Source organism: Equus przewalskii, chromosome 10 (assembly GCF_037783145.1).
Source record: "Equus przewalskii isolate Varuska chromosome 10, EquPr2, whole genome shotgun sequence".
Taxonomy (NCBI): Eukaryota; Metazoa; Chordata; class Mammalia; order Perissodactyla; family Equidae; genus Equus; species Equus przewalskii.
In genome coordinates, this window is record NC_091840.1 from 1,377,813 (window position 1) to 1,401,674 (window position 23,862).

The window sequence follows — 23,862 nt, forward strand, 5'->3', positions numbered from 1 at the left end:
AGGCCGGCCCCTGAAAGCATCTTTTCTTTCCTTTTGCTAATAACTTTCCCGTCCCGCCAAGTTTCTGCCTATAAAAATCTTTCGTACAACCCCTGAGCGCCGTCCTGTTAAGTGGGATGCTGCCTGATCCATAAATCCTTGAGTAAAGCCAAGCAGATCTTCAAATTTCCTAGGCCGGAACTTTGGTTTTAACGCCACCCACGGCGCGTCCTTCGAGCGGTGGGCTGAACTGATCGAACGTCTAGTGTTCACTTCCAGGAAGGCCACGACGTGCGCGGGGCGCGCGCGAGACCGCCACCCCGCCACTCCCCGCAGTTTGCGGCCTGACCCGTGGGGACGCCCGGGACCAGAGAAAGCCGGCAGCAAAGGGCGCAAAACCCCCAACCAGACGGGCCTTCGCAGGGGTCCCGGGCCAGTGCACCGCCCACGCGGGACGCTCCCACGAGTCCGGCCCCGCAAGATGGCGGCGGCGCACTTCCGGCAGCCCCCGCACGCCCGCGCATGCGCCCTACCCCGGCCCGCGCGGCGCGAGCGGAAGTCTCGTGACCCCGGAAGTGGCCTGCCGGGCGCGCGCGGGCGGGGCGGCGACGTTCGTCATTCCGTGCGGGAGGGAGTGCGAGAGCTGCGCGGTCGAGCCTCCGGTGAGCGCCCGCGGCGCGGTGGCGCGGGCGGCGCGGGCGGCGGGGGCAGCGGGGGGGGACGCGGCGGCCGCGCCTTTGTTCACCCCGCCTGCCGGGGGTCTGCGCGGAGCGGGGGCGGGGGCCGCGGTGACAGCGGGCGGCGGCCGGGACGCAGGGCGGGTCCCGGGCGCAGGGCGGGCCCACGTGCGGCGCGGGCCGGGGGCGCAGGCCTCCTTTGTGGCCGCCGCCCGTGCCCCGAGGCCCTTCCCCGCCGGCGTGCGCTGGCTGGGGCCACACTGACGCCCCCTCCCCCGGTCGCCGCGCCCCACCCCGCGCCGCGCCCGGCCCAGATTGCGGGGCCCTGCGGAAGTGCGGCCGGGGAGATCACACTAGAGGATCCTGTCGCCTGCGGCCGCGCTTGATGGCGTTAGGGCGTGAGCTTTCTAGAGGAATTCCAGAGGAAGCGGCAGGAAGGCCTGGGAAAGCAAGCGGGCCCCACCCTGCCTGCGGCGGCCGGCGGCCGGCGGCTCGGGATTCCCCGCAGCCCTTTGTGATATCTGGTCCTCCAGCGAGTCCCAGCTGCCAGGCTGAGCCTGTGGGGGAAGACTTTGGTTTTCTTTCCGGGGCAATCTGAGGTCCGGGGTGGGCTGGACCCTCACCCACCTCCTACACCACCCGGACTGATCCGAGTGGGTTCTAGGTACTCCTCAGAGGTTCTGAGGGCTTGCAATGGGATCCTCAGCGGAAGGAAGCCCAGCGGCTGTCTCATGCACTGCTCCTCACTCTGAGAGCACAGCTCCAGACTCTCCTGGGCCAAGGTCCAGAAAAAGGGTCTTGAAAATACTGGAGCTGTTGCAGCAGTTCCTAAATTCTGGGTCACAGACTGTCACCATTGGAGAGAATATCGGCAGATATTTAGGGTCCCCTGTGCTCTTTGGGACCTACCTGTGGGACTCAGGCTGGCCCTATCATCTGAGCTGTAGGAGAGAGCCGTGTGTTTGCAGGGTGAGGCAGAACTGACCTGTGTCGTGCACGGAGACCTTGCTTCCAGGTTAGGACAGGTTGGAAGGAGTGTGCCTGGTCAGGGAGACTTAGCAGGAGGGGTTCCTTGGAGCCAGGGCCTGGGCAGCTCAGAAAGAGCAGCAGGACTTTAGAGGTGACAGTCGGGGCTCTGCCAGCAGACTGGGGTGCTACTGCCCCCTTGGGGGCAGGGAAGTGTGCCTGATCTCGCTGAGGAGCAGGCTGTGGGTTCCATTTAGTCCTGGGTACTGTGCCTGGGTTTAAGTCGTCTCTGACTGCCCCAGTGGATCTCCTGAGGTGGGCAGGGCAAGGAGGCAAGTACAGCCCCACTGGGCTCAGGAGCCTGTGTCTGGGTCTGGCTGCAACCTGCTCTCCTGCTCCAGAAGGTGCATCTCCCCTTGGGCTCAGATATGGGACCTGATCACCTGCAGATGACCGTTCAACACAACCCACCTGAGCTGGCTGCAGGGTCCACCATGGGGAAGGAGGGGGGAGACACTGTGGGTCCCTCCAGGCTGCCACAGCCCACCTGGCCCACAGGTGTCCCACACCCAGCGAGAGGTGAGCATGGCCGAGCAGGAACCCACAGCAGAGCAGCTGGCACAGATTGCAGCTGAAAACGAGGAAGATGAGCATTCAGTCAACTACAAGCCCCCAGCTCAGAAGAGCATCCAGGAGATCCAGGAGCTGGACAAGGACGATGAGAGTCTGCGCAAGTACAAGGAGGCTCTGCTGGGCCGCGTGGCCGTGTCTACTGGTGAGTGGGTTGGGGTGGCACCCAGAGGGACATCTGTCACTCTTCTGGGTTTCCGCCCCTGCTCCTTCCTGATGGCAAGTTGTGGGCACGTGGGAGGCCCAGGGGGTGGAGCTCTAACCTGCTGTCACTCCACAGACCCCAATGTCCCCAATGTTGTCGTGACCCGCTTGACCCTGGTGTGTAGCACCGCCCCAGGCCCCCTGGAGCTTGATCTGACAGGTGAGTGGCACCTCTGAGGTCCCTGGCTGGGGCTGCCTGCTTCCCCCAATCCCCTCGCTTGCTGTCTCTAAAAATAGTTTCCTGGAGCACTGGCACCCTCTCGTGGGGAGCACAAGAAGGGCAGCCAAGCAGTCTTTGAAAGTGCTAGCTTTGGAGTGGTCTGGGTTCTATGTCGGGGGTGTCAAGGGCTGGGTGCGCAGGGGCAGGGGACAGGGGGAGTGGAAGGGGCACCCTGCCAGGGCCCAGGAGGCAGCAGGCCGTCACAGATGGCAGATGCCAAGGTGAGTGGCTTCCCCTGCCGGAGCCCCCTAGTGTGGTGTTCTCCCAAACGCAGGCGATCTGGAGAGCTTCAAGAAGCAGTCATTTGTGCTGAAGGAAGGCGTGGAATACAGGATAAAAATTTCTTTCCGGGTAAGGCAGAGGCTGCCGGGGGGCTGGGAGGGGCTAGGGCTGGAGAGCCCAGCTAAGCCCTATCTGGGGTCCCTCTCTGCAGGTGAACCGAGAGATCGTGTCTGGCATGAAGTATATCCAGCACACATACAGGAAAGGCGTCAAGAGTAAGTGAGGGTGGGCACCAGCAGGAAGGAGATGGCCGCCACTTGGCTGGCCTGTGGCAAGGGACTGCAGGATCAGGAGGGAGACAGGAAAAGCAGTGTATGCCCTCGGCCCAGCTCTGCTCCCTGGCGGCTGCCCGGGCGGACGTGAGCCAGGCCCAGTGATGACCGACCCACATGTGCCCTGCATTACAGTTGACAAGACCGACTACATGGTGGGGAGTTATGGGCCACGGGCAGAGGAGTATGAGTTCCTGACCCCCATGGAGGAGGCGCCCAAAGGCATGCTGGCTCGTGGCAGCTACAACATCAAGTCGCGCTTCACAGATGACGACAAGACTGACCACCTGTCCTGGGAGTGGAACCTCACCATCAAAAAGGAGTGGAAGGACTGAGTCCTGGGCCTGGGAGGCGGGCAGGGCAGACAGACAGACGGACACACACACGCACGCGCCCCACCCTTACCACCCCACAACCTCCTCCTAACCCCATACCAAAGTGCTGACAGGGTCCCTGGCCACGCTGCCACCATTCCCGCCTGGTCTGCCTCCTGGCCGGGCCCAGCCGGAGCTCCTCCGACCTGTTCCTCCTGACCCTCCCCAGCCTGCAGGCCCCAGCCTCCTCGGTGGTCTAGTGGTCTCGTGTTGTTGCTGCTGCTTCCTGTGCTGTGGGGGAGGGAGGCTCCAGCCCAGGCCTCTGCCTCCCTTTCTGTATCTCTCCAGGTTTCCCCCACTTGTCCTAACCTGACCTGAGGCTCTGACTTTTCCAAGGGAGTGGGACATTGAACAGGCTCCGTGGGGTGCTCAGGTTCCCCTAGTCCTTTGCGGTTGCCCCAACTCGTGTTCTATCCCTTCTCCAGGGTGGGATGCACGATGCGGGACCTTGTGGGGGCCAGTCATCCCCCAGCTTCCACCTCCCCCTGTCACTTCATCCATCTCCATCAGTAACCGTCTAACCATGATGCCTTAACATGTGGAACGTGTGCCGTGGGGGCCGTCACTAACCTCTAACCCCCGTGTCTGCATGAGCATGTGGTCTCCCCCAGTCTGTGCCCTGTCTGCAATCCCGGTGGCCCAGAGAGGTGTGTGGAATGTGCTGCTGCTGTTTCCCCACCTGCCAGGGCCTGGCCAGCCCCTTCCCCTTCCTCTCCCCTGGCCAGTAATGTGGGGACCGCTCCAGGGGCTTGGGGAAGGCCAATCGCCAAAACTCAAGTTGCCTCCAGTCCCATCAGGGAGGCCAGGTGTCCTCACAACTCTGCCTTCCCTGCCCCAGTGGGCAGTGCCCGGAGCCCATGGCCCCAACAGAGAGCCCTTGGTGGACAAAGCCAGCGGCCGAGCCTTACTTGTTCCACCTGGGCCTGCCGGCCTGGAATCGTGTGCCTGGCCTGTCAGTATTTATTGCCTCCATATGTGCCGTCCTCTGGGCCGGCTGGCCTGCCGCCTCTGCCCCCAGGCTAGGTGCCACCATCCCCGGCAGGCCTTCCCTGGACCCAGCCAGGACAACCGTGGGACCAAGCGCGCACAGTCGGAGCCGTCCCCTGTGCCTCCCTTCCCCTCCCTGGTCAGGCCCGGGCGTAGAATGCACAGAAGCCTGTCCCTGCTTCTCCTTTTCTGACCGGGAAATAAACTCCCCGAAAGGAGCCAGTGTTTGCTGCTTGTTTCCGGGTGGGGGATGGGGGAGCCTGGAGAGCAGCAAAGACGACGCGGCACTCCCAGGAGGGCCAGAGGCCAGGAGCCAAGTGCGGTGGCCACTGCCCCTGCAGCTGTTGAAGGAGAATGGATTTAAAGTCCTCTCTTGGTCACACCAGCCTCACCCAGCTCGCCCGCAAGACCTGCGGTGCCTCCTGGGCGGTGCAGACCCGGAGAGCTGGGGGCTGCACAGGCTCTGCAGGGGGAGGGCGGGACGCGCCCTCTGTCGTTCGCGCGGCCCCTTGCGCCCTATGCGCAGGCTCCGTCCGGAGGAAACGCCCCGACCCCAAAGAAGGGGTACCTGGCTTGGAGCTCCCGAGCTTCGCAAGAGGCAGTTCTTGGGAAGAAATGGGATGACCGGGTCCCGAGGGATCTCAGGAACAGCAACCCCAAGCTGTGGGTCCACGGGGTGGGGGAGGCGCCCCTGGGGAGACTGACCTCATCTTCCCTCGAGGCGTGCATGGGCGAGCCCGCTGCTGGGGCGGGAGGGCCGGTGGAGTGGGCGGTGTCCAGCCGGGCCAAACCCCAGTGCTTCATAGCGCCGGGCAGGGCCGGGGGGTCCAAAAGTGAAACAGGCTAGGTGGGATGCACGAGAGGATACCGGGGACCCTCGCTGCGTGCAGGTGCAAAAGAGTGGCCAGGGGAGCCCTGAAGGGCTGCCAGGGGCCAGGTGCACTCTACCGCGAGTTCAGCTGACCACCAGGGTCTCTGCAGGACCTTGGGGTGGCAGGGATGGTGCTACCTCCTCTCTGAGCACCACCCCCCAGGGCACCCAACGACTCTGACGCCCCCTCCCCAGCCCTGAGCTAGGAAAGGGCGGATGGGTTGCCCAAGCTTCAGAGGGTCAGTTTCAGAAACTCCCAGTTCTCTGGCCTGATGCCAGTTACAAAACTTGCCCTTTCTCTGTGGTCTGAGCCAGTTAGAGCAGTGGTTATGTGTCACACTTAAGCAGTTGGGAGGAGGCTGATGTCCTAGAGCCCTCCCCTGGTCATACCTAGAGCGTGCCACTCTTCCCAGTGCTTAACAGCAGGGTGAGCCCTGCCAGGAGCTTATCACCAGCTGGGGTGGACCCAGAGATGCCCTCTTGCCCCAAGTCAGTGACCGCATGCCCGTGCCAAGATGGCTCTCATAGGGCTGGTCACCTCCTCAGCTCTCCTTAGCAGGTACCCTGTGGGATCCTGGAGGCTGGGCATTGTGCTGGGTGACATGAGAAAATGGCATTTCCTGCAGCACTTGGCCCAGACACAGATCCAAGAGCAGCTTCAGGAAGCCGCTGCAGACCCTAGTTTTTGATTCTGCAAGGGGCAAAGACTCTAACCAGCCTTCTCCAGATCCGGCCTGGCCATGCCCAGGGCACAGGCTCAGGCAGGGGGAGGCACTGAGATTGCACGGCTCTAGGCTCCGATGCCCAAGGTCTTTCCAGCTAAGCTCAGGTGGGGCTGCCTCTGAAACGTCCCTACCTCAGGAGGGATGAGGTGCCTGGGGAGCAGCTCCCATCTCAGCCAGCTGGTGGCAGACCTGGGGCTGGCCATGGCCACTTCACCTCTCCCAGTTCGCTTCCTAAAAGGTTCAAACCTAGGGTCAGCCTGTGCTGTCAGCACTTTGGTTTACTGGGCAAGGGCCTTCTGAGGCTCCTTCTGGCCAAAAGCCCTATTATTTTTGCTCTTGACTTTGCCCAGCTTTAGTTAGACCTGTGAACTCAGACCCCAAGTGCTGCGTTGTCCAGGCACACTGCCAGCAGCTAGGACTTTGTTCTGGCTCCTCCCCTGATGAAGGAGAATGTGAGGTGGCACCGGTGGCCCTGCATGACGTGTTTCTTGGGGCCCAAGTCTAAGCTGATCCTGCTGGTCCCACCCCGAACCTGTCTGTACAGCCTGCTGCTACCAGGCCTGGCCTCCCCACCCCAGAGAGCCACTCCCTGCCCTCTGTCCATGACCCTCAGTATTTCCCAAGCTTCTCCCTCCTCAGCCACCCCTGGATGGACCATTCTTCCACTGAGGAGGGTGCCAGTGGATTCTAGATTAGGACCTTGGATGTGACCAACTTGTCACCAGTTACTGTGACTGACAAGAGTCTTCTCATGCCCGACATAGCCCCCCTCCACAGTCAGGGTCCTGCAGGCCCCCAGGGCCAGGCTCGCCTCTGCATCTGCCTCCTAGCTCTCCAATGTGGGGGCTGCGTGGCCCGTGGCACAGCCCTCTGGGTCCTGCTGCTGCTCAGCAGTGGGAACTTGCAGTCGGGAGCTGATATTCCATGGCTGAGCAAACACTTCCTGGGGGTCCTCCCGAGGACACGTTGAAAGGGAGTTGCTTTATTCTGAGAACTCTATTTTTGAGAGTAATATTTATCAAAACATTTCATCACTCAGTAGTTCAACCTGTATTTAAAGGGTACTTTCTCTGAGTGTTGGGAGACTCCTGGAGGACGTCCTGAAGTGGTTGTGCTGGTCCAGAGAGATGCCAGAGCCACAGCCACAAGGACGGGCAAGCCCTGACCTCCAAGGGCACACTCCAGCTCAGGGCCTAGGGCACGAGCATGAACTCGGCCCCACTGCCTCTCCCGAGAGCTGCTCTTGGAAGGCGTGCAAGTGGGCCTGAGGAAAAAGGAGACAGACACGGGCCCTCCCTTCAAAGCCGAGGCCTGCAGAGGTGTTCCGTGAACTCGGCCTGTGTTCTGAGGGGCTGGCTGCATCACGACACCTCACCCAGCTGCTGACCAGCCCCACAGAGCACAGGGATCTCAGGCCACCTCCAAACCAGGCCTCCCCCGAGCTTTCCAAGAACCCCACTTTGCTGCTCCTGCATGGGTCGGTGCATGAGGCTGATGCAAGACAGGCAGAGAGGTGCCTTGAGGAGAAGGCGCATCACTGCTGCCAAGACATCAAAATACCATGTCCTGTCCAGGCCCGAGTCTTGGTTAGGCCCTGGGTTTCACAGAACACTGCCATGGCTCTGGCCACCTGGGCTGCAGAACAGGGACCCTGTCATCACCTGCATCAAGGTGTGTTCCAACTGGCCTTGGTTCAGCTGTGGAGGCCCAGACTCAACCAGACTGAGGCTCGACCACAGCCACAACTTGGATCTCTACCTGTGTCTGGTCTGGTCTGGTCTCCCGTTGGTCCCAGTGTTCTCATCTTTTGTAAATCCGTTACTGTATTGTATGCTTTTGGGCTAAGCTGCCTGCAAACTGTCACAAACTAATCCACATTGTGGTATCTCAAGTCCCTGCACTCTGTCCCCAGCAGCTGGAAAGACTCAAGACCCCAATGTTTAGGCGTCTAAACTCTAACCTCACAAGCGCCTCTGAAATCTAGACATTTAGACAGGATACAAATGTCCCTTGTCTCAGGCCCCAAATTGTGGTAAAACAGGGTCATGGCAATCACTAAAACGTTTAGAGATAGGGTAGCAGGCATGAGGCAATCCCTACTCGTCCCGAGAGCACAGGGCAGTGTGCTCACAGCTATCAGTTACGAAGAGTCATCATTCACTGGGCGAGCTCCCAGGCCAGGGCCCCACTGAGCTGGGGTGGAGACTGGTGCCCGCCAAGGCACGTGTTCACAGCCTTTCTATGCCAAAAGTTCCAGCTCCTATAAAGTCAACCCTGAGAAGACGACAGGTGTCCCAGCAAGTACAACCACCTGACTGACACTTGGTCTACTGGCACTGGAGGAGGGACACACAGAACCCGGTCTTGACCTTCAGGAATTAATGGTTGAAAGAGTTCCACATAGGAGAGATGAGAAAACATGCCCTCAAGAGCAATGTGTCAACAAGTGCAAACTCTCAAAAGTACAAATGCTTTAGTGTTTCTGAAATCGGGATGTTATTACAGCCGTGTACACTTAACATGGGAGTGCTTCCCTTTTTCCTGCCAAGTTATTAAATTGATGAGTCTTAAATTCAGTGGTGGCAGCGTTTCGTAATGAGGAAGTGAACGCAAATGAAGAGGAAAGGCTCCTGGAGAAGAAAAGAGCGTTGGGGAGGCGGGTGGCCAGGGCAGCCAAGGGGAAGGCAGAGGTGATTGAAGACTCTGAGCAGAGAGGCAAAGAGAGAGCTGATCCAGCTAGAGCAGCGCCAAACAAGAATAAAACGCAAGCCGCGTATGTTATTTTAAAATTTATAGAAGCCACGTTAAAAAAAAACTCAAAAAGAAACAAGTAAAATTAATTTAAATGCCTTTAACTCAACATACACAAAATATCATCTTGTACATGTAACAAAAACTATTAAGGGAACATCGCACAGTTTTTCCCCCGAACTCAGTCTTGAAGTCCCGTGTGTGCTGCACCCACAACCGGCCCGTCTCCATCGGGCCAGGTTTCAAGTGCCCAGGAGCCTCGGTGGCAGCTGGCGACTGTCGTGTGCGAGGCGCGGGCCTGCGCGCAGAGCCAGGGGGAGGGCGGCGTGGGGCCGGAGGTCTACTGCCCGATCGCCGGACGCGCAACTCGAGGGGCAGCTCCGCGGGATGCGGCGCAGTGGGACGGAGGGAGATACCGCCGGGGACGTGTCGCCTGGAACCTTACATGCGGCGGGCGCCGAGGGCTCCCCGGCGGCCCGCTCAGCCCCAGCACAGCGTCCACCTTGTTTCCGGACCCCCTCGGTCCCTCCGCCCCAGCTCCCGCTGGAGCCTGGGCTCTCGGTTCTCGGGCCTGACTGCAGTGACCCTCCGCCCGCGCCTTCACGGCCCCATCCCATCCGGCCTCGGTCCTCGCCGCGCCCCGCAACAACCCCCTCCCGGGCAGGAGGCGCACGGGCCTCACGTGCGCCGGAAGTTGCGTCAGCCCAGCTTCCGGCCCGCGGAGCCGGGGGGCGGTGCCAGTTACGGATACGCGGTCCAGTCAGAATGCAACACGAGGGGTTTCCGAGGCGCAGGCGCGGCTCCGCCCCCCGGCTGGGGACTCCGCCCCACTGCCACGTTCGACGGAGGATCGCGCGGGGTGCACGCATCTCATGGCCAATCAGGAGCTGCCGAGCCCGGGCTTCCGAAGGTGGCAGCCATTCCAGACCCGCGGAAGGTGGCGGGGGAAGTCACCAGTCACAAGTCGAGGGAGAGAAAGTTCTCCGCCGGGAGCCAATGAGAGGCTGGGGAAGAGTGCGAGCGCGAGCTCCTCGGCCAATCCCGGGCGAGGGCGAGGGCGGCCCCCGGGGCGATTCCGAATCCGGGGCCGGGGCCAATGGAGGTACCCAATCCGAGCGCGAAGGAGGCGGGCCCCGGCGCCCGCGGGCCAATCCGGGCGGGCGCGCGCGCGCGGCAGCCGGGTTTATAGGGGCGGGGCGGGCTGCGCGCGCTCTCGAGGCCTCGCTGTCCGGCGGCGCCAACTGAAGCGCCGCGCCCGCTGCCGACATGCTGCGCCGCGCTCTGCTCTGCCTGGCTCTGGCCGCGCTGGTCCGCGCGGGCGCCGCCGCCCCCGAGGAGGAGGACCACGTCCTGGTGCTCCACAAGGGCAACTTCGAGGAGGCGCTGGCGGCCCACAAGTACCTGCTGGTGGAGTTCTGTGAGTGCCGCCCGGGCCGGCCCGGGCCTCGCCGCCGCCGCGGGGTGGGGACAGAGGGGCGGAGAGGGGGCCGGCGCGCCGGGGGACAGCGGGGGCGCGAGCGGGATCGAGGGCGCAGGGGAGCCGGAGGGGGCGCAGGGGCGGTAGGGCAGACTCAGTGGGGGCCGGCGCCGCCGGAGGTCGGCGGGCCAGGCGCTCCTCCGCATCCTCCCTCTCCCGGCCCGGCGGCGAGTTGGGGTGCTCGGGGCTGTCGGCATTCCAGCCACCCCTAGACGCGCTGACTCCCAGCCCCTCGGGAGACTCATCCTCGGGCTGAAACTGTCCACAGGCCTGCTGTCAGCGTCCCCGCGCTGCCAGTGTTCTGGTGGCATCCCTCCTGCCGGAGCTGGACCCTAAGGGCGACCGCGGGCGGACAGCCAGGACGTGCCTTTGTACCTGACGTCCGCAGGGCAGGGTCCCTTTGCTAGCCGAAGAAACACAGGGTGGACTTCTTCAGAGGCACGGAGGGGAACCACAGATACAAAGGAACATGTGGGGGTCCAGCCCCCAGCAGCTCACCTGGACCCATCCCCAAAGCACCGGCTCCTGTGGGCACCGCCTTCCACCTGTGACAGCTCCCTTCTGTTCGTGGTGTTCAGCCAGAATGCAAAACCTTTGTTTGCGTTTGTGTTTGAGCCCTGATTATCTCGGGTGGAAATCTTAGGCCTAAGGTAGCTGCCAGCCTTAGTTGAGACTCCCGTTCCCACGGTTTAAAGCGTCAGTTTTAAGTGTGTCTCAGGGCAGATGTGTACAGATGTGTGCCGCATATTCCTGACTGGTCTTACTAAGTATACAGCTGCTGCGGCATTAGCTTCTTAACTTCTCTGTGTTCCTGAAGAAAATTCCAGGGACACGTCCGCCCCAATAGCCTGTAGGTAATAGGAAGTTACTACTGATTAAAGAGTTTGTCTTCCTGTGCCGCCGGTGACAGAGCAGGGTGGGGGTTGGTGTTGGCTTGTCATTCGTGGCCTCTGTCCCGATGTTGCCCAAGAGCCCCGACCTGTCAGCCCAGCCCTGTGCTCGCTGGGGGTTATCTTGGTGAGCAGATAAGGCTTTTGTGGAGGGAAGTACTGAAGGAAAAAGGAAGGGAAGTCGTGAGACTGGGTCGAGTGCTGCTTTCAGAGTCCTGCTTTCTTTTTTCAGATGCCCCTTGGTGTGGCCACTGCAAGGCTCTGGCCCCCGAGTATGCCAAAGCAGCTGGGAAGCTGAAGGCAGAAGGTTCTGAGATCAGATTAGCGAAGGTAGACGCCACTGAAGAGTCTGATCTGGCCCAGCAGTATGGTGTCCGTGGCTACCCTACGATCAAGTTCTTCAAGAACGGAGACACGGCTTCCCCCAAAGAGTACACAGGTGTGACTGCAGCACTGCCCTGAGTGCCTGGGGAGAGGGCTGTGCCCGCAGGCCTTGGAGGATAGACTGAGAGGCGAGGAGGCCCCGTTCAGAGGCGTCGAGGGGAACCCATTCTCAGTCTTCAGCCTCTCAGGGTTGTGTGAAGAAAGTTCTTTATCCCAGAAGAACCTCTCAAGTGGAAAGGGACATCTTAGGGTGGTGGCTCGCAGGCTGAGGCTTGTCCTGAGATTGACTAGCGAGGAGAGGGAGGCTGGGGCTGTTGTGACCACATGGAGCAACAAGTGTAGTGATTGCTGACTCGAGTGTGCCAGTCACCAAAGCAAGTGCTGAGGCTGAGAGCAGCCGGGTAACGGCCGGCGTCCCCCACCTGTCGTCGCAGAGCTCAAAGTCAAGCTTGCTTTGGGGCTAAACCCCTTTGTAGTCCAGTCAGCACCAGTGAAAAAGGAGAATCTTTTGTCTATAAAACCAGTTCCGTGGCTCATCCATCAAAATCTTCTGGAGCAGCCCGTCTTGTTAATTCTGACATCAGCAACTCTGGTCTTCTTGCTAGACTGCTGATCTCTTGTTCCCGTTTTTGTATTGAGTTCTTGAACCAGAAGTGCCTTGTCCCAAGTTACTATGATCCCGTCGCTAACACTCAGGTTTTGTAAATGAGACAATTACTGCTAATTCCACCTGTAACTCATGACTCAGCTTTTTGCTGCCACTTGGCAGACTCCTTTTAAATGTGAGATTCAGCAGTCCTTCCCAAGTTGGACCAGGTGGTCAGACCTGATGAGGGGGACAAAGAGTAATTAGCCTCAGTCCCCGGAGCAGCCGGCATCCTCCTCGTTCGTCTGCTTTAGGTGGTGTGCAACTTCCTGATCCCTTTGATCTTAGTAGTCCTGGAGGCGTGTGGGGCAGGCCACAGCGAGGAAGCAGACCGGCCTGGGTGCCTGGGCAGGGCAGAGCTCAGCCTGTCTTCAGAGGGGAAAGCTGGCACCGAGGCTGACTTACTCACCAGACTTCTTTTTTTAATTCTACGTCTCTCGTTAAGGTGAAATGTAGTGTGAGACCACTGGGGGAAGGTGTGAAAATTTAGACAATGCAAAGGGATTAGGAAAAAAAGACTGAAATCTTGTTGCCCAGAGGTACCCACTGCCTTTTCCCCTCCTTTAAACACAGCTGCAGTCTCTCCCATACACAGAAAAGCCTTCGTAGCCTGGGAATTTGGACAGGTGTGTAGACAAGATGCCTTTTCTGTGGCAGGAGCACATCTTGCTCTGGTTTTGGCAGAGAGCTGAGATGAGGATGGGTGGGGAGGTGGGCGCACCCCTGATTTCAAGTCGATCGTGCGTGTGTTTGGGTGCAGCTGGCAGAGAAGCTGAGGACATCGTGAACTGGCTGAAGAAGCGCACAGGCCCTGCCGCCACCACGTTGCCTGACGGGGCCGCCGCAGAGGCCTTGGTGGAGTCCAGTGAGGTGACGGTCATTGGCTTCTTCAAGGTAAAGGCTGCAGAATCACCTTGGGTCTTACTCTGTCGTTGGAGGAGGGGTCCCCATGGCCTGGCACTGCCGTTGCCCTGCTGCTGACCCGGGCAGGGGTCTTTGGTGTTGATGCACATGGCCACCTCTGGTTCTCCTCTTCTCTAGGACGTGGAGTCAGACTTTGCCAAGCAATTCTTGCTGGCCGCTGAGGCCATCGATGACATACCCTTTGGGATCACGTCCAGTAGTGATGTGTTCTCCAAGTACCAGCTGGACAAGGACGGGGTCGTCCTCTTTAAGAAGGTGAGTGGCCACGGGCAGCTCCGCCCAGGGTGGTGGAGGTGCTGCACTGGCCGGTGGTGTTCCTGTCCCTGCGGCTGCGGGAGCCTCGAGACCTGCGCCTGGTGGCACTGCCGCTGGGCCGCGGGCCTGACGACTTACCGAGGGCCCGTTTTGCAACATTAGACCGGAGGCACACTAAGACACTGGCCTTCAGCCCTTCAGCTATGGGCCCTTGAAATCAGAGCTGCTTTGGAGTGTTAGCTTTTTTAAAAAAAAAACTGGCGAGGGGCCGGCCCGGTGGCGCAGTGGTTAGGTGCACATGTTCCGCTTCTCGGCGGCCCAGGGTTCGCCGGTTCGGATCCCGGGTGCGGACATGGCACTGCTTGGCAAGCCATGCTATGGTAGGCGTCCCATGTATAAAGTAGAGGAAGATGGGCACGGATGCTAGCTCAGGGCCAGTCTTCCTCAGCAAAAAGAGGAGGATTGGCGGCAGATGTTAGCTCAGGGCTAGTCTTCCTCAAAAAAAAACTGGCGAGACGTATGTAAGGAAGTTTGCTATTTTAACCACTTTTAAATATATGATTCCATGGCATTAACTACATTTATATTGTTGTCCAACCATCACTCCTGTCTATTTCCAAAACTTCTTCCTCACCCCAAACAGAGGCTCTGGAGTGTTAGCTCTGGGGGCGCATGTACCCAGCCTGTTCGCAGAGCCCTGCCCTCGGCCCCTCGGCCCACTGTACTTGCTCTTCGTGGAGAGCACTGGTGCCGGGCATCTTGCCAGGATGCAGGCAGGATGTGTGTCTGCATGGCATTACCTAGGGGCGACAGGTTCTCTCTCTTATCTCAGCCCCCAGACAGTGGGAATGGGGCCTGCTGAGCGCCATGCTCTTGGAACATGGCTGTCCCTGGACTGGGCAATGGTGCGTTCATGCCATTCAGTAGCACTGTGCAGAGTGGAGGAGGAGCCAGAGGGTGGGCGGGGGGCGGAGGGGTAGGAGGCACATCTTCAGGGGTGGGGACAGGGCCTTTCACTCCAGTCCTGTTTGGTCCCTGTGGGGAGAAGGTAGGTTTAGAGTTACATTAAAGTAGTAACCATGTGGTCAGAAATGGCCTGAGGCTGTTGTGTGCACTCGCCACCAGTGGAACAGCTTGACGGGCCAGCCACGGGACTTGGAAGATGAGGAACTGGTTAGCTTTCTGTGGTGGTTTCGAGGCATCTAGCACCTTGCCAGGGACTGTCGGGCGGGGTCGAGGCCTCTCCCAGCAGCACTGCAGAGGGCTGGGAATGCCCAGGGGGCTGGGGTGGTTCTGGGGCTGCTTTCTTTCTGTGTCCTTCAGCTCTTTCTCTAGTCCCTTCCTCGAAAGAACACAAGACATCACGCACGCTCCCTTAGCTCAGTGGACCTCCTCAGTGTTCCCGAGAGGGACTAGGATTGCTGAGCCGGGAGTCGTTGCAGAGGTGCCTGCGAAGTGGTAGTGAGACGTTTGGTCAGGAAAAAGCCGTGAAGCGAGCCGGGCTCGTGGTTTAAGTTCCATGCGCTCTGCTTGAGCGGCCCAGGCTTGGTTCCCGGCTGCAGAGCCGCATCACTCGTCTGTCAGCAGCCATGCTGTGGCAGCGGCTCACAGAGAGGAGCTAGAACCCTTAAAACAACCGTGCGCTGTGGCTTTGGGAAGGGAGAATCTGTGACGTGTTGGATGAAGTTGAGTGAACAGAAGGTCTTGGGGTATTAGAGAGGGAGTTGTGGGTCATGTCCTGAAGTTTAGGTTGAGAGAATAGGGGAGAGTTTCTCTGAGCCCTGTTGAAATTTGTAAACCCGCTGTTGTCAGTTCAGTCCACATGGTTCTTTTCCACCATTCTTAAAATCTCAAGTGACAGATCTCACACTGGCTCGGTGGTTTTGGTGGTCGTGTGTCCTTGAAGGTTAGAATGATTGTTTCTTGTTCTGCAGAGACTCTCCGGCACGGCAGCTCATCTCCGTGTGCTTTTATCGGCCTCTATTCTCTGGTGTCTGTGCAGGCTGGGCACAGCCGACTCCCGGGTCTGGTGCCAGTGGGTGGGCAGCGCCTTCTCTTCCATCAGTGGCTCGGCATCTGTTCTTGCACAGCGTGGCCGCCTCGGGCAGAGCCTGGCAGAGCCCATGGACTTTGTGCTGGCTGGGTCAGCAGAGGTCACAGCTGCGCTCAGATCAACAGGCTCCCCGGACAAGAGGAAACAGCTTGGGTCTGGACCCTCCAGTTTCCGCTTGCTGTCCCCCTTTCTCGGCTCTACTAGTCATTTTTTTGGCCTTTACTCAGTCCCCTTCTTCAGGTTGTTCAGCCCAGTTCCTCACAGCAAGGGGTCTTCCTGTCTGCCCAGGGGCCGTGGTGCCACCTCGCTGAGCCAGGCGCTGTCCCCGGGGACTGGGCAGGCAAGCTCGAAGGAGTGGCCCACTGCTGCTTGCTGGGCAGGGTGGCGAGGAGGAGTGGCGGTGGTACCAGCGGGACTGGAGCCGTGAGTCCCACCTTGGGTCACTGGTCACTGGTGGTTGGACCGTCGGTGTGAGAGTTGATTGTCCTGTGCCCTTGTTTGTCCTGGTCTTTACTTTGTTTTTCTTTTTTGTTCTTTGAAGCCAGGGGGCGAGGAGTGGACGTGGGGCAGGCCTCTCCTCCCCCGCCTGCAGCGTCAAGCCTTTTTGTGATGTTGTCATTGTGGCCTGGCGGGCTGGCCTCTGAGGCTGGAAATGGGGCGGTCCCTGCCCAGGGACTCTTGCGGCTGTCCCCAGCTAAATGAAGGCTGGCTGTCTTTCACTAAAGTAGACAGTGAACACAGGGTCATGTGGCACCATTACTAAGAAGATCGCATCCCGGGACAGGTGCAGTGGCTCTGCTCTTCAGGCTTCTGGGTGTGAAGTTGGGCAGACAGTGCCCACTGCGTGGGGGGCTGGAGACACAGTGCTGAGGAGTGGGCACTAGCAGCCTGCTTGCCTCCCTTTGTGGCTCAGCGTTCCCCCTGGGGCCACTGGGCCTGGGCCAGCTTCTCATTTTCTAAATGATGCGCTCAAAGGGCCTCTTGGCCTCGGCTTTTCTATCTTGTTATCGTTTCCACGTTCTCAGGTTTGGGGCAGCTAGAATGTGGTGGCCTGGGGGCCGTGCCTGGACTCCTAGCGCTGGCCCGCGGTCTGCTCTGTCGCAGCCCCGGGTGTCATGGTGGAGCTGAGGGTCCAGCTCTGATGTAACATTGCGGGGAGTGGGAAGTGGCCACCTGCTTCTGTGGAAGGTACTTTGGGGAAGTGTAAAGGAAATGAGCAGGAAGGAAAGGTGTGTCGTTTCTCCCCAGATCAGGGTGGAGAGTTCAGGGGCAATGGAGCGCTTGTCTGAACTGCTCACCGAGAAGGCTCAGGCCTGCAGTCAGCCTTTCTGGGTCAGCGTTGTTTCTGCCCTCCCCGTCCAGAGCCGAGGCTACACGTCAGGCTCCATCTGTGTGGCCCCAGGACTTCTGGAGCCCTTACATGTTACTAAGGATTCCAAAGAGCTTTTGTTTATGTGGATTATACCTATTGATTTTTATTGTGCTCGAAATTAGAACTGAGAAGTTTTTTAAAAACTTGTGGGGCTGGCCCAGCGGCATAGTGGTTAAGTTCAGTGTGCTCTGCTTCAATGGCCTGGGTTCGCAGGTTCGGATCCCAGGCGCGGACCTATACCACTCGTCAGCCATGCTGTGGCAGCGACCCACACGGAAAATAGAGGGAGGGGCCAGCCCCGTGGCCGAGTGGTTAAGTTCATGCGCTCCGCTTTGGTGGCCCGGGGTTTTACTGGTTCAGATCCTGGGCATGGACATGGCACCACTCACAAGGCCATGTTCAGGTGGCGTCCCACGTGCCACAACTAGAAGGCCTTGCAACTAAAATATACAACTATGTACTGGGGAGATTTGGGGACAAAAAGCAGGGGAGAAAAAAAGGAGTGGCAACAGTTGTTAGCTTGGGTGCCAATCTTTAGGGGGAAAAAAGAAAATAGAGGGAGATTGGCATGGATATTAGCTCAGGGCTAATTTTCCTCAGCAAAAAAAAACAAAACTTGTTCATTCTAAAGTAACAATAATAAACCTGTTACATGTTATCAAAAATAACATTTTTATAAAAGTTAATTTTTTCCAGATGACATTTTAGTGATAAGTCGTCTTTTAGATTTCTGCGGGTCTCTGATGTCTTTCTAAATGGAAGACAGCAGGTTTCTCCTGGTTTGCCTTCAGTTTGTGGCAATGTCACCATTGTGCAGCCTGCGTCAAACTGAACCGCCCACTCAGGAGGGAAGGTCAGGGAAGGCACGTGCCATCTGAGTGTGCTTGTGGAAATCCTTCTGACCCCGCAGCTGCGCTGAAAGGGTCTCAGGCCCGCAGGGGTGCGGCCCACACTTTGAGAGCGCTGTTTCGGGACATGGAGATGAGGATGGTAATGTGTATAAAACCCGCGTCCCTGGGGCCTGTTAGGGACGCGCGGTGTGGGGCCTGGTGGGGCGGGGTTGGGCCAGCTGCTGTGGTCTGTCCGTGGGAGGCTGCCTGCCTGTGCTCCTGGGGAGCCTGCGTGCTCTCCTTGGTGACGTGCTCCCACGTCGCTGTTGCTCAGTACCCAGGAGGATGCTGGTCGCTGCAGCCCTCACCGGCTGTGCTTCGTGGACAGAAGCACGTGGGTCCTGCTCCCCATTCCTCTCAAAACCCCAGACAGGGAGGTCAGGCTGCCAGGCTGCCGTGCTGGGCCAAGCCCAGGCTGGCTGGAGGCCACAGGAGGCTGCTGGGAGTGCTTTGGCGTGCCTCAGTGCTCACGGCCCTCTCTCTGTCCACAGTTTGATGAGGGCCGGAACAACTTTGAGGGGGAGATCACCAAGGAGAAGCTGCTGGACTTCGTCAAGCACAACCAGCTGCCACTGGTCATCGAGTTCACGGAGCAGGTGTGGCTCCTGTGCTGGTCCTTCACCTCGAGAGAAGGGCTGGTGTGGGAGGGTCGTGAGGTCCCAGCCCTGGGGACCCCCACTTACAGAGTCCTCATTGTTGCTCCACTGAGAGAATATCCTATGTCAATAGTTTAGCTCGTGGCTCAGACCCAGTGACCTATGTTTATAACACAGACAGCCCCCAAGATTTTCGGAGGTGAAATCAAGACACACATCCTGCTGTTCCTGCCGAAGAGCGTGTCTGACTATGACGGGAAACTGAGCAACTTCAAGAAAGCCGCCGAGAGCTTTAAGGGCAAGGTGAACTGCTTTCTGGATGGCCTGGTCTCGGGGGCCGGGCTGTTGGGGAAGGGTTAGCCAGGTCATCCTCTACTCCCTGTCAGTGGTCGGTCTGGCAGTCCCCGAGTTTGAGTCGGAAGAGAGAAGCTTCAGTGGCACAGGTCTGCTTCCAGGCGAAGCAGTGAGGGCAGGAGCAGAAACGAGGCCTCAGACCCTCTGTCTTCCCAGTGCCGCTATCAACCTGCCTTTTCTCCCCCAAGATCCTGTTTATCTTCATCGACAGCGACCACACCGACAACCAGCGCATCCTCGAGTTTTTCGGCCTGAAGAAGGAGGAGTGCCCTGCCGTGCGCCTCATCACCCTGGAGGAGGAGATGACCAAGTACAAGCCGGAGTCGGACGAGCTGACAGCAGAGAAGATCACAGAGTTCTGCCACCGCTTCCTAGAGGGCAAGATCAAGGTGGGGGCGCCGTGTCTGGGGTGGGGTCTGCACTGGCCTCTTGGCCCTTGGTGTCCAAGCCTTCCTGTGGCTGCATCCTCAAGGGGTCTGCAGACTCAAGCATAGAATCCTGAGGACAGCCCCCCCCCCCCCCCCCAGCGGTGTGAAGATGGCTGTCCTAGTCCCACTGCCTGGGAGCACAGAGCAGCCCTGACTTGGTGGGCTTAGTCCTCTCCTGAGGGCCATGAGCTGTTCTGGTCAGCTGAGGGCAGCCGTGGGCCTCTGCCAGGGGTGGGGCCTCTGCCGGGGCAGTGGGGCCCGTGGCAGGCCGGCCAGCCCTGACCCTGCTCTGCTGCCCTCCAGCCCCACCTGATGAGCCAGGAGCTACCTGAGGACTGGGACAAACAGCCTGTCAAAGTGCTGGTCGGGAAGAACTTTGAAGAGGTTGCTTTTGATGAGAAAAAGAATGTCTTTGTGGAATTCTGTAAGTGAAGCCTCTTTAGCTCCCGGGTTTGTCTGCCCTCTGGAGGCCTGGGTTGGGGTGGGCGGGAAGTGGCTTCCCGGCTCAGGGAGACTCAGAGCTGCTTTCTCTCAGACGCCCCGTGGTGCGGTCACTGCAAACAGTTAGCTCCCATTTGGGATAAGCTGGGAGAGACGTACAAGGACCATGAAAATATCGTCATCGCCAAGATGGACTCGACGGCCAACGAGGTGGAGGCGGTCAAAGTGCACAGCTTCCCCACACTCAAGTTCTTCCCTGCCAGCGCGGACAGGACGGTGAGCCGTCCACACGGGGCTCGGCACTGGTGACTGCGGGTGGGACACTGGGCCCTCCCAGCTCTGGCCTCTGCCATCGAAGGGTGCCGGGCACAGGCGGGTGTGGAGGAGAGTCGGGGCCGCGGCAGGGCCTGCCTTTCTGTGGAGAGGGGAAGGCGCTGCTTTGTCTGTCAGGGCAGACCAGCTTCCCGACTCACACTCTCCCTCCCCCACAGGTCATCGATTACAACGGGGAGCGGACGCTAGACGGCTTTAAGAAGTTCCTGGAGAGCGGTGGCCAGGACGGGGCAGGGGATGACGACGTAAGTGGTGGTCACCAGACCCCGGCTGGCCTCTGAGGCTGCACCCTGCGGCCCGTGGGCCGTGCTCGCCTGGGCGCTGCTGGAGGCACGTGCGTGCACAGCTCTCCCCATCAGCACTTCTGCATGCGGAGGTTTGGGAAGGTCTTTAAGGGCTGGTGTTTGCCTATAAGATCTTTTCAGGCTCTTCCCACACGGGTCCCTGCTGACTTGACTCAAACGTTTTTCCCCAGCCCATTGGCCAAGGCACTCTGCAGGGCATGAGGCAGGGGCTTGGGCATGTCCAGGTCAGCCGTGGTCAGCCATGGAGGGCGGAGGGGATGTGATGTGTGTCCAGGCCAGGGGGGCATGGCAGGGGCGAGGGCTGGTGACTAGCAGGACATTTGAGGCAGGGAGCAGAGGGAATGGTCATGCAGGCCACAGGGCATGCCGGAAGCACCAGGGAAAGTAGAATGGGGAGTGGATCTGCTGAGGGACCCGCCCTGGTTGCCGAGTGGGTGGGGTCCCTATTGAGGAGTGCCTGGGAGGCCGTGGTTACTGGCCCCACAAGCCCTGGGGGCTGGGCGGGGTAGACGTGGCACACCAGCGGCTTGGTCTTCACGCTGGAGCTGCCCCTGCGCTCCCCATGGGAAGATGTGACCTGGAATCCCAGGCTCCCCACAGTGCAGGCTCCATGCCCATCCTGCCTCATGGGCAGAAGCCCCTGCACCTGCTCAGAGAGACCAGAGCTGGCGGCTCTTGGCTGCACGGCCAGCTGGTCCCTGCTGGGCGAGGTGTGTGCGGGGTTCATCTTTCATTTCCTTCCCTTTTCCTGCTACATCCCAGGATCTAGAAGATCTAGAAGAAGCCGAAGAGCCCGACCTCGAGGAAGATGATGATCAAAAAGCTGTGAAAGATGAACTGTAATGCAGGATACCAGACCTGGGCACCCCAAACACGACACCTCTCCGTGGGCTGCACCCCAGCAGCACAGCCTCCGGAAGCCCACAGACCCTCACCAGGAGGAGGGAGCATTGATCGGAAATGCAGGGAATTTTTCTGAAGCAACACTTCATTCTAACACGTGTAAATTTAAACCCGTCTCGTCTTTTTGCTTTTCAACTTTTGCAAAGGGATTTATCTCCAGGCCAGCCCATCTTGGTGGGCCCTTTTTTTTTAAAATTGTGATGTACTTTTTCGTACACAGTTTTGTCCAGAGTACTTGCTGAAGTGTTTTGGAATCTCATGCTGGCAATGTCTCCTTCCCGTATCACTTTAAAAAAAATTCCATCTGTGGGATTTTTAGACATTTTTGGACGTCAGGGTGTCTGTTCCACCTTGGCTGGGCCTCCCAGGAGACTCGTGTCCCCTGCTGGGGAGGGACCAAGCCAGGCTGGATGGGTCACTCTCAGCTCGCGCCAGTGTTGCCTTGACTGAGCGTGGCTCTTGCATAGTTCGGTTAAACGGAGACTTGAGGTCTCTGTTCTGGGGGGCACCCCACCACGACTGGAGGTGGGTGGTGGGTGCCGGCTGAGCCCAGGACAGGCCTGGGCAGCCCCCCTCCCTCCCCAAGCCAGGCTTCTCGTTGCTCTGTGACGTCCAGGGTGGCCTGAGGCCTGCACCAGGCAAAACCAGAACCCTGTTTCCAGGCTGGAAGAGCCCAGCATGCTTGAGCCGAATCAGATGTTGATAGTTCTTCAGGCATTTCTACCACAATATTGGAATTGAACACATTGGCCAAATAAAGTTGAAATTTTACTACCTGTGGTTGTCTCTGCATTACAGTATCTCTAGGCCACAGGGCGGGGGCTGGAATTCCACCTCTGAAGACAGGAGGTGGGCTTGGAGGGAGCCGCTCTTACCGGGACACCTCTTCCTTAGAGCGCGGTGTGGACACAGAAGCACACACGGGTCTCGCAGGCTTGGTTTGCTGGGCTGTCAAGTGCTTGCAGCCTGGGGGCAGCACCTGCATGTCACCATGTGGAACAGCTTGGTGGCGCTGTGGGGCTGGTTTACCCACGATGGCTGTTGCTGGTGTGACCCTCCTTGGGCATCTAGTCACAACGTGGCTTCTGCTCATGTGCTGCAGCAGGACATGGCGGGGCTGCACGAGGAGCCAGCCCCGGCCGGAGGTGGGCAGGGCTGTTGTACAATAGTGGTCTCGAGCTGCCGCAGCATCTGACAAGAAATCAGCTGTGTTCACACTTTAAGAATGGGTATCATCACATAAAAAGAACCTGGTGTTTAAAAAGCAAGTCTCCTAGTTATTAAAATGTAATTTCACTTCCAAAACCACAGCTTGCTTGAAGTTTGCTAGAGAAAAGTACAATTAGATCGATTTTTTCCACAAACTCAAAGTTGCTGGCTGGGCTGCAGTATTGGGCTGATGGCACTTCTGAGCCTGGATTAGTGACACCTCTAGGACCTTCGGGGCCCCAGGGAGCTCTGGTGCCTGTGGGTCCCTCTGAGAGCGGGAGAGGAGCCCCACAGAGGGGCTGACAGGGCTCAGGTGGGTGTCCGTCCCTGACCATGACAGCACGCCCAGGGACTTGCCATCTGTTGCCGTCTGTGTGGGTCTGCAGGAGAAGGTGGGACCAGAGGGCCACCTGACGACATCCTGGAGGGAAGGGAGGAGGCGGAGATACAGTCCACCCGAGGAGGTCAAGGACAGCAAAAGGTCAGGTTTCCCAGGAGCCCTGCCTTTCCCTCCACACATCCATTCACTCTCCATCTCTGACTTGCTCCCTGGAGTAGGAAGCCTGCATGCATTACCCAATTCCCGGCCCCCACAGTTCTGATGCTCACTTGCTGGTTGGAGCTTCCAGGTGCCAGGGGCATGGCCAGCAGGCAGGAACGTCGCAGTTGCTGTGAGCGTGGTTATGTTAGTGGTCTTGGCCCAGGGGGAGGTGGGGGTGTCATCTTCTCCATGATCACAGCCACGCTCCCAGCCAGAGGCCTGTGTGCTGGCTCTTGTTCTCCCCAATGCTGTCGCCTGCCATCCAGGCCCTCAAGCGAGGGCTGCTCCTGCCTCTGACCCAGCTGCACAGTATACAGCCAGCGTGCAGTGAGGACCGGTGTTAGCATCCTGGGCAGCACCACCCAGGCCCGCTTATCCACACACCCTGGTGTCAGGGCGCTGCTCCTCTGGCTCAGCAGCCCAGGCTGACGGCCACCCACGCTGGGCTTCCTTCCCTGGTCCTAGGGTGGCCTGTGCTGGCGCTGGTTTCTCATCAGTCCATTCCAAGGTCTGTGTGTGTTGTGCCTCGGTCCTGCTGACACGATGAGACGTGTATCCACGGAAAAGTGGGCTCGGGCACTTGGGGGTTCTGTTGGAGGAGGTCACTGGCGAGATGTTAGCTCTGCTCTCCAAGACGTGACCATTTTCCCCTGGGGGACACATGGCCTCCAGAGGAGCGAGCGCATTGTGAGCTGAGAACAGGGCTGTCAGGAGTCACACCTACAAGTGGTGGGCTGTGCCCAATCCTGGGCTTCCTGCCCCAGCAACAAATGCGGGTGACCCTACAGACCACCTGTGTGGAGCAGGGCTCTCCACACAGAAAGCTGGGGCCAGTCACAGCTGCCCAAAGCATTGCTGTCATGTGCTCTGGGGCTGGGGGGGGGGGGCGGGGGTGCAGCGAGTCAACGATACCTTTCCCCTTT

At 59.2% G+C, this 23,862-nt stretch overlaps 2 protein-coding genes across 3 annotated transcripts; both read left to right on the forward strand.

Moving 5' to 3' along the window:
* Positions 1-526: 526 nt before the first annotated feature.
* Positions 527-4,809, forward strand: ARHGDIA (Rho GDP dissociation inhibitor alpha). 2 transcript variants are annotated; one of them, XM_070561316.1, is made up of 6 exons: positions 527-641; positions 2,181-2,397; positions 2,533-2,616; positions 2,951-3,027; positions 3,110-3,173; positions 3,366-4,809. In XM_070561316.1, the coding sequence occupies exons 2-6, from the start codon at positions 2,208-2,210 to the stop codon at positions 3,563-3,565; spliced, it is 615 nt and encodes a 204-aa protein (XP_070417417.1). In that variant the 5' UTR covers positions 527-641; positions 2,181-2,207; the 3' UTR covers positions 3,566-4,809. The 2 variants fall into 2 exon arrangements, with proteins under 2 accessions (XP_070417417.1, XP_070417418.1); XM_070561317.1 differs by lacking the exon at positions 527-641 and adding an exon at positions 817-1,671.
* A 4,903-nt stretch (positions 4,810-9,712) lies between these two features.
* On the forward strand, positions 9,713-21,965 carry P4HB (prolyl 4-hydroxylase subunit beta). Its single transcript, XM_070561315.1, has 11 exons — positions 9,713-10,355; positions 11,538-11,744; positions 13,096-13,229; positions 13,377-13,514; positions 18,321-18,425; positions 18,603-18,728; positions 18,968-19,168; positions 19,511-19,631; positions 19,743-19,924; positions 20,140-20,226; positions 21,049-21,965. Exons 1-11 carry the CDS (start codon positions 10,205-10,207, stop codon positions 21,127-21,129), a joined length of 1,533 nt encoding a protein of 510 aa, XP_070417416.1. The 5' UTR covers positions 9,713-10,204; the 3' UTR covers positions 21,130-21,965.
* The last annotated feature ends 1,897 nt before the right edge of the window (positions 21,966-23,862 follow it).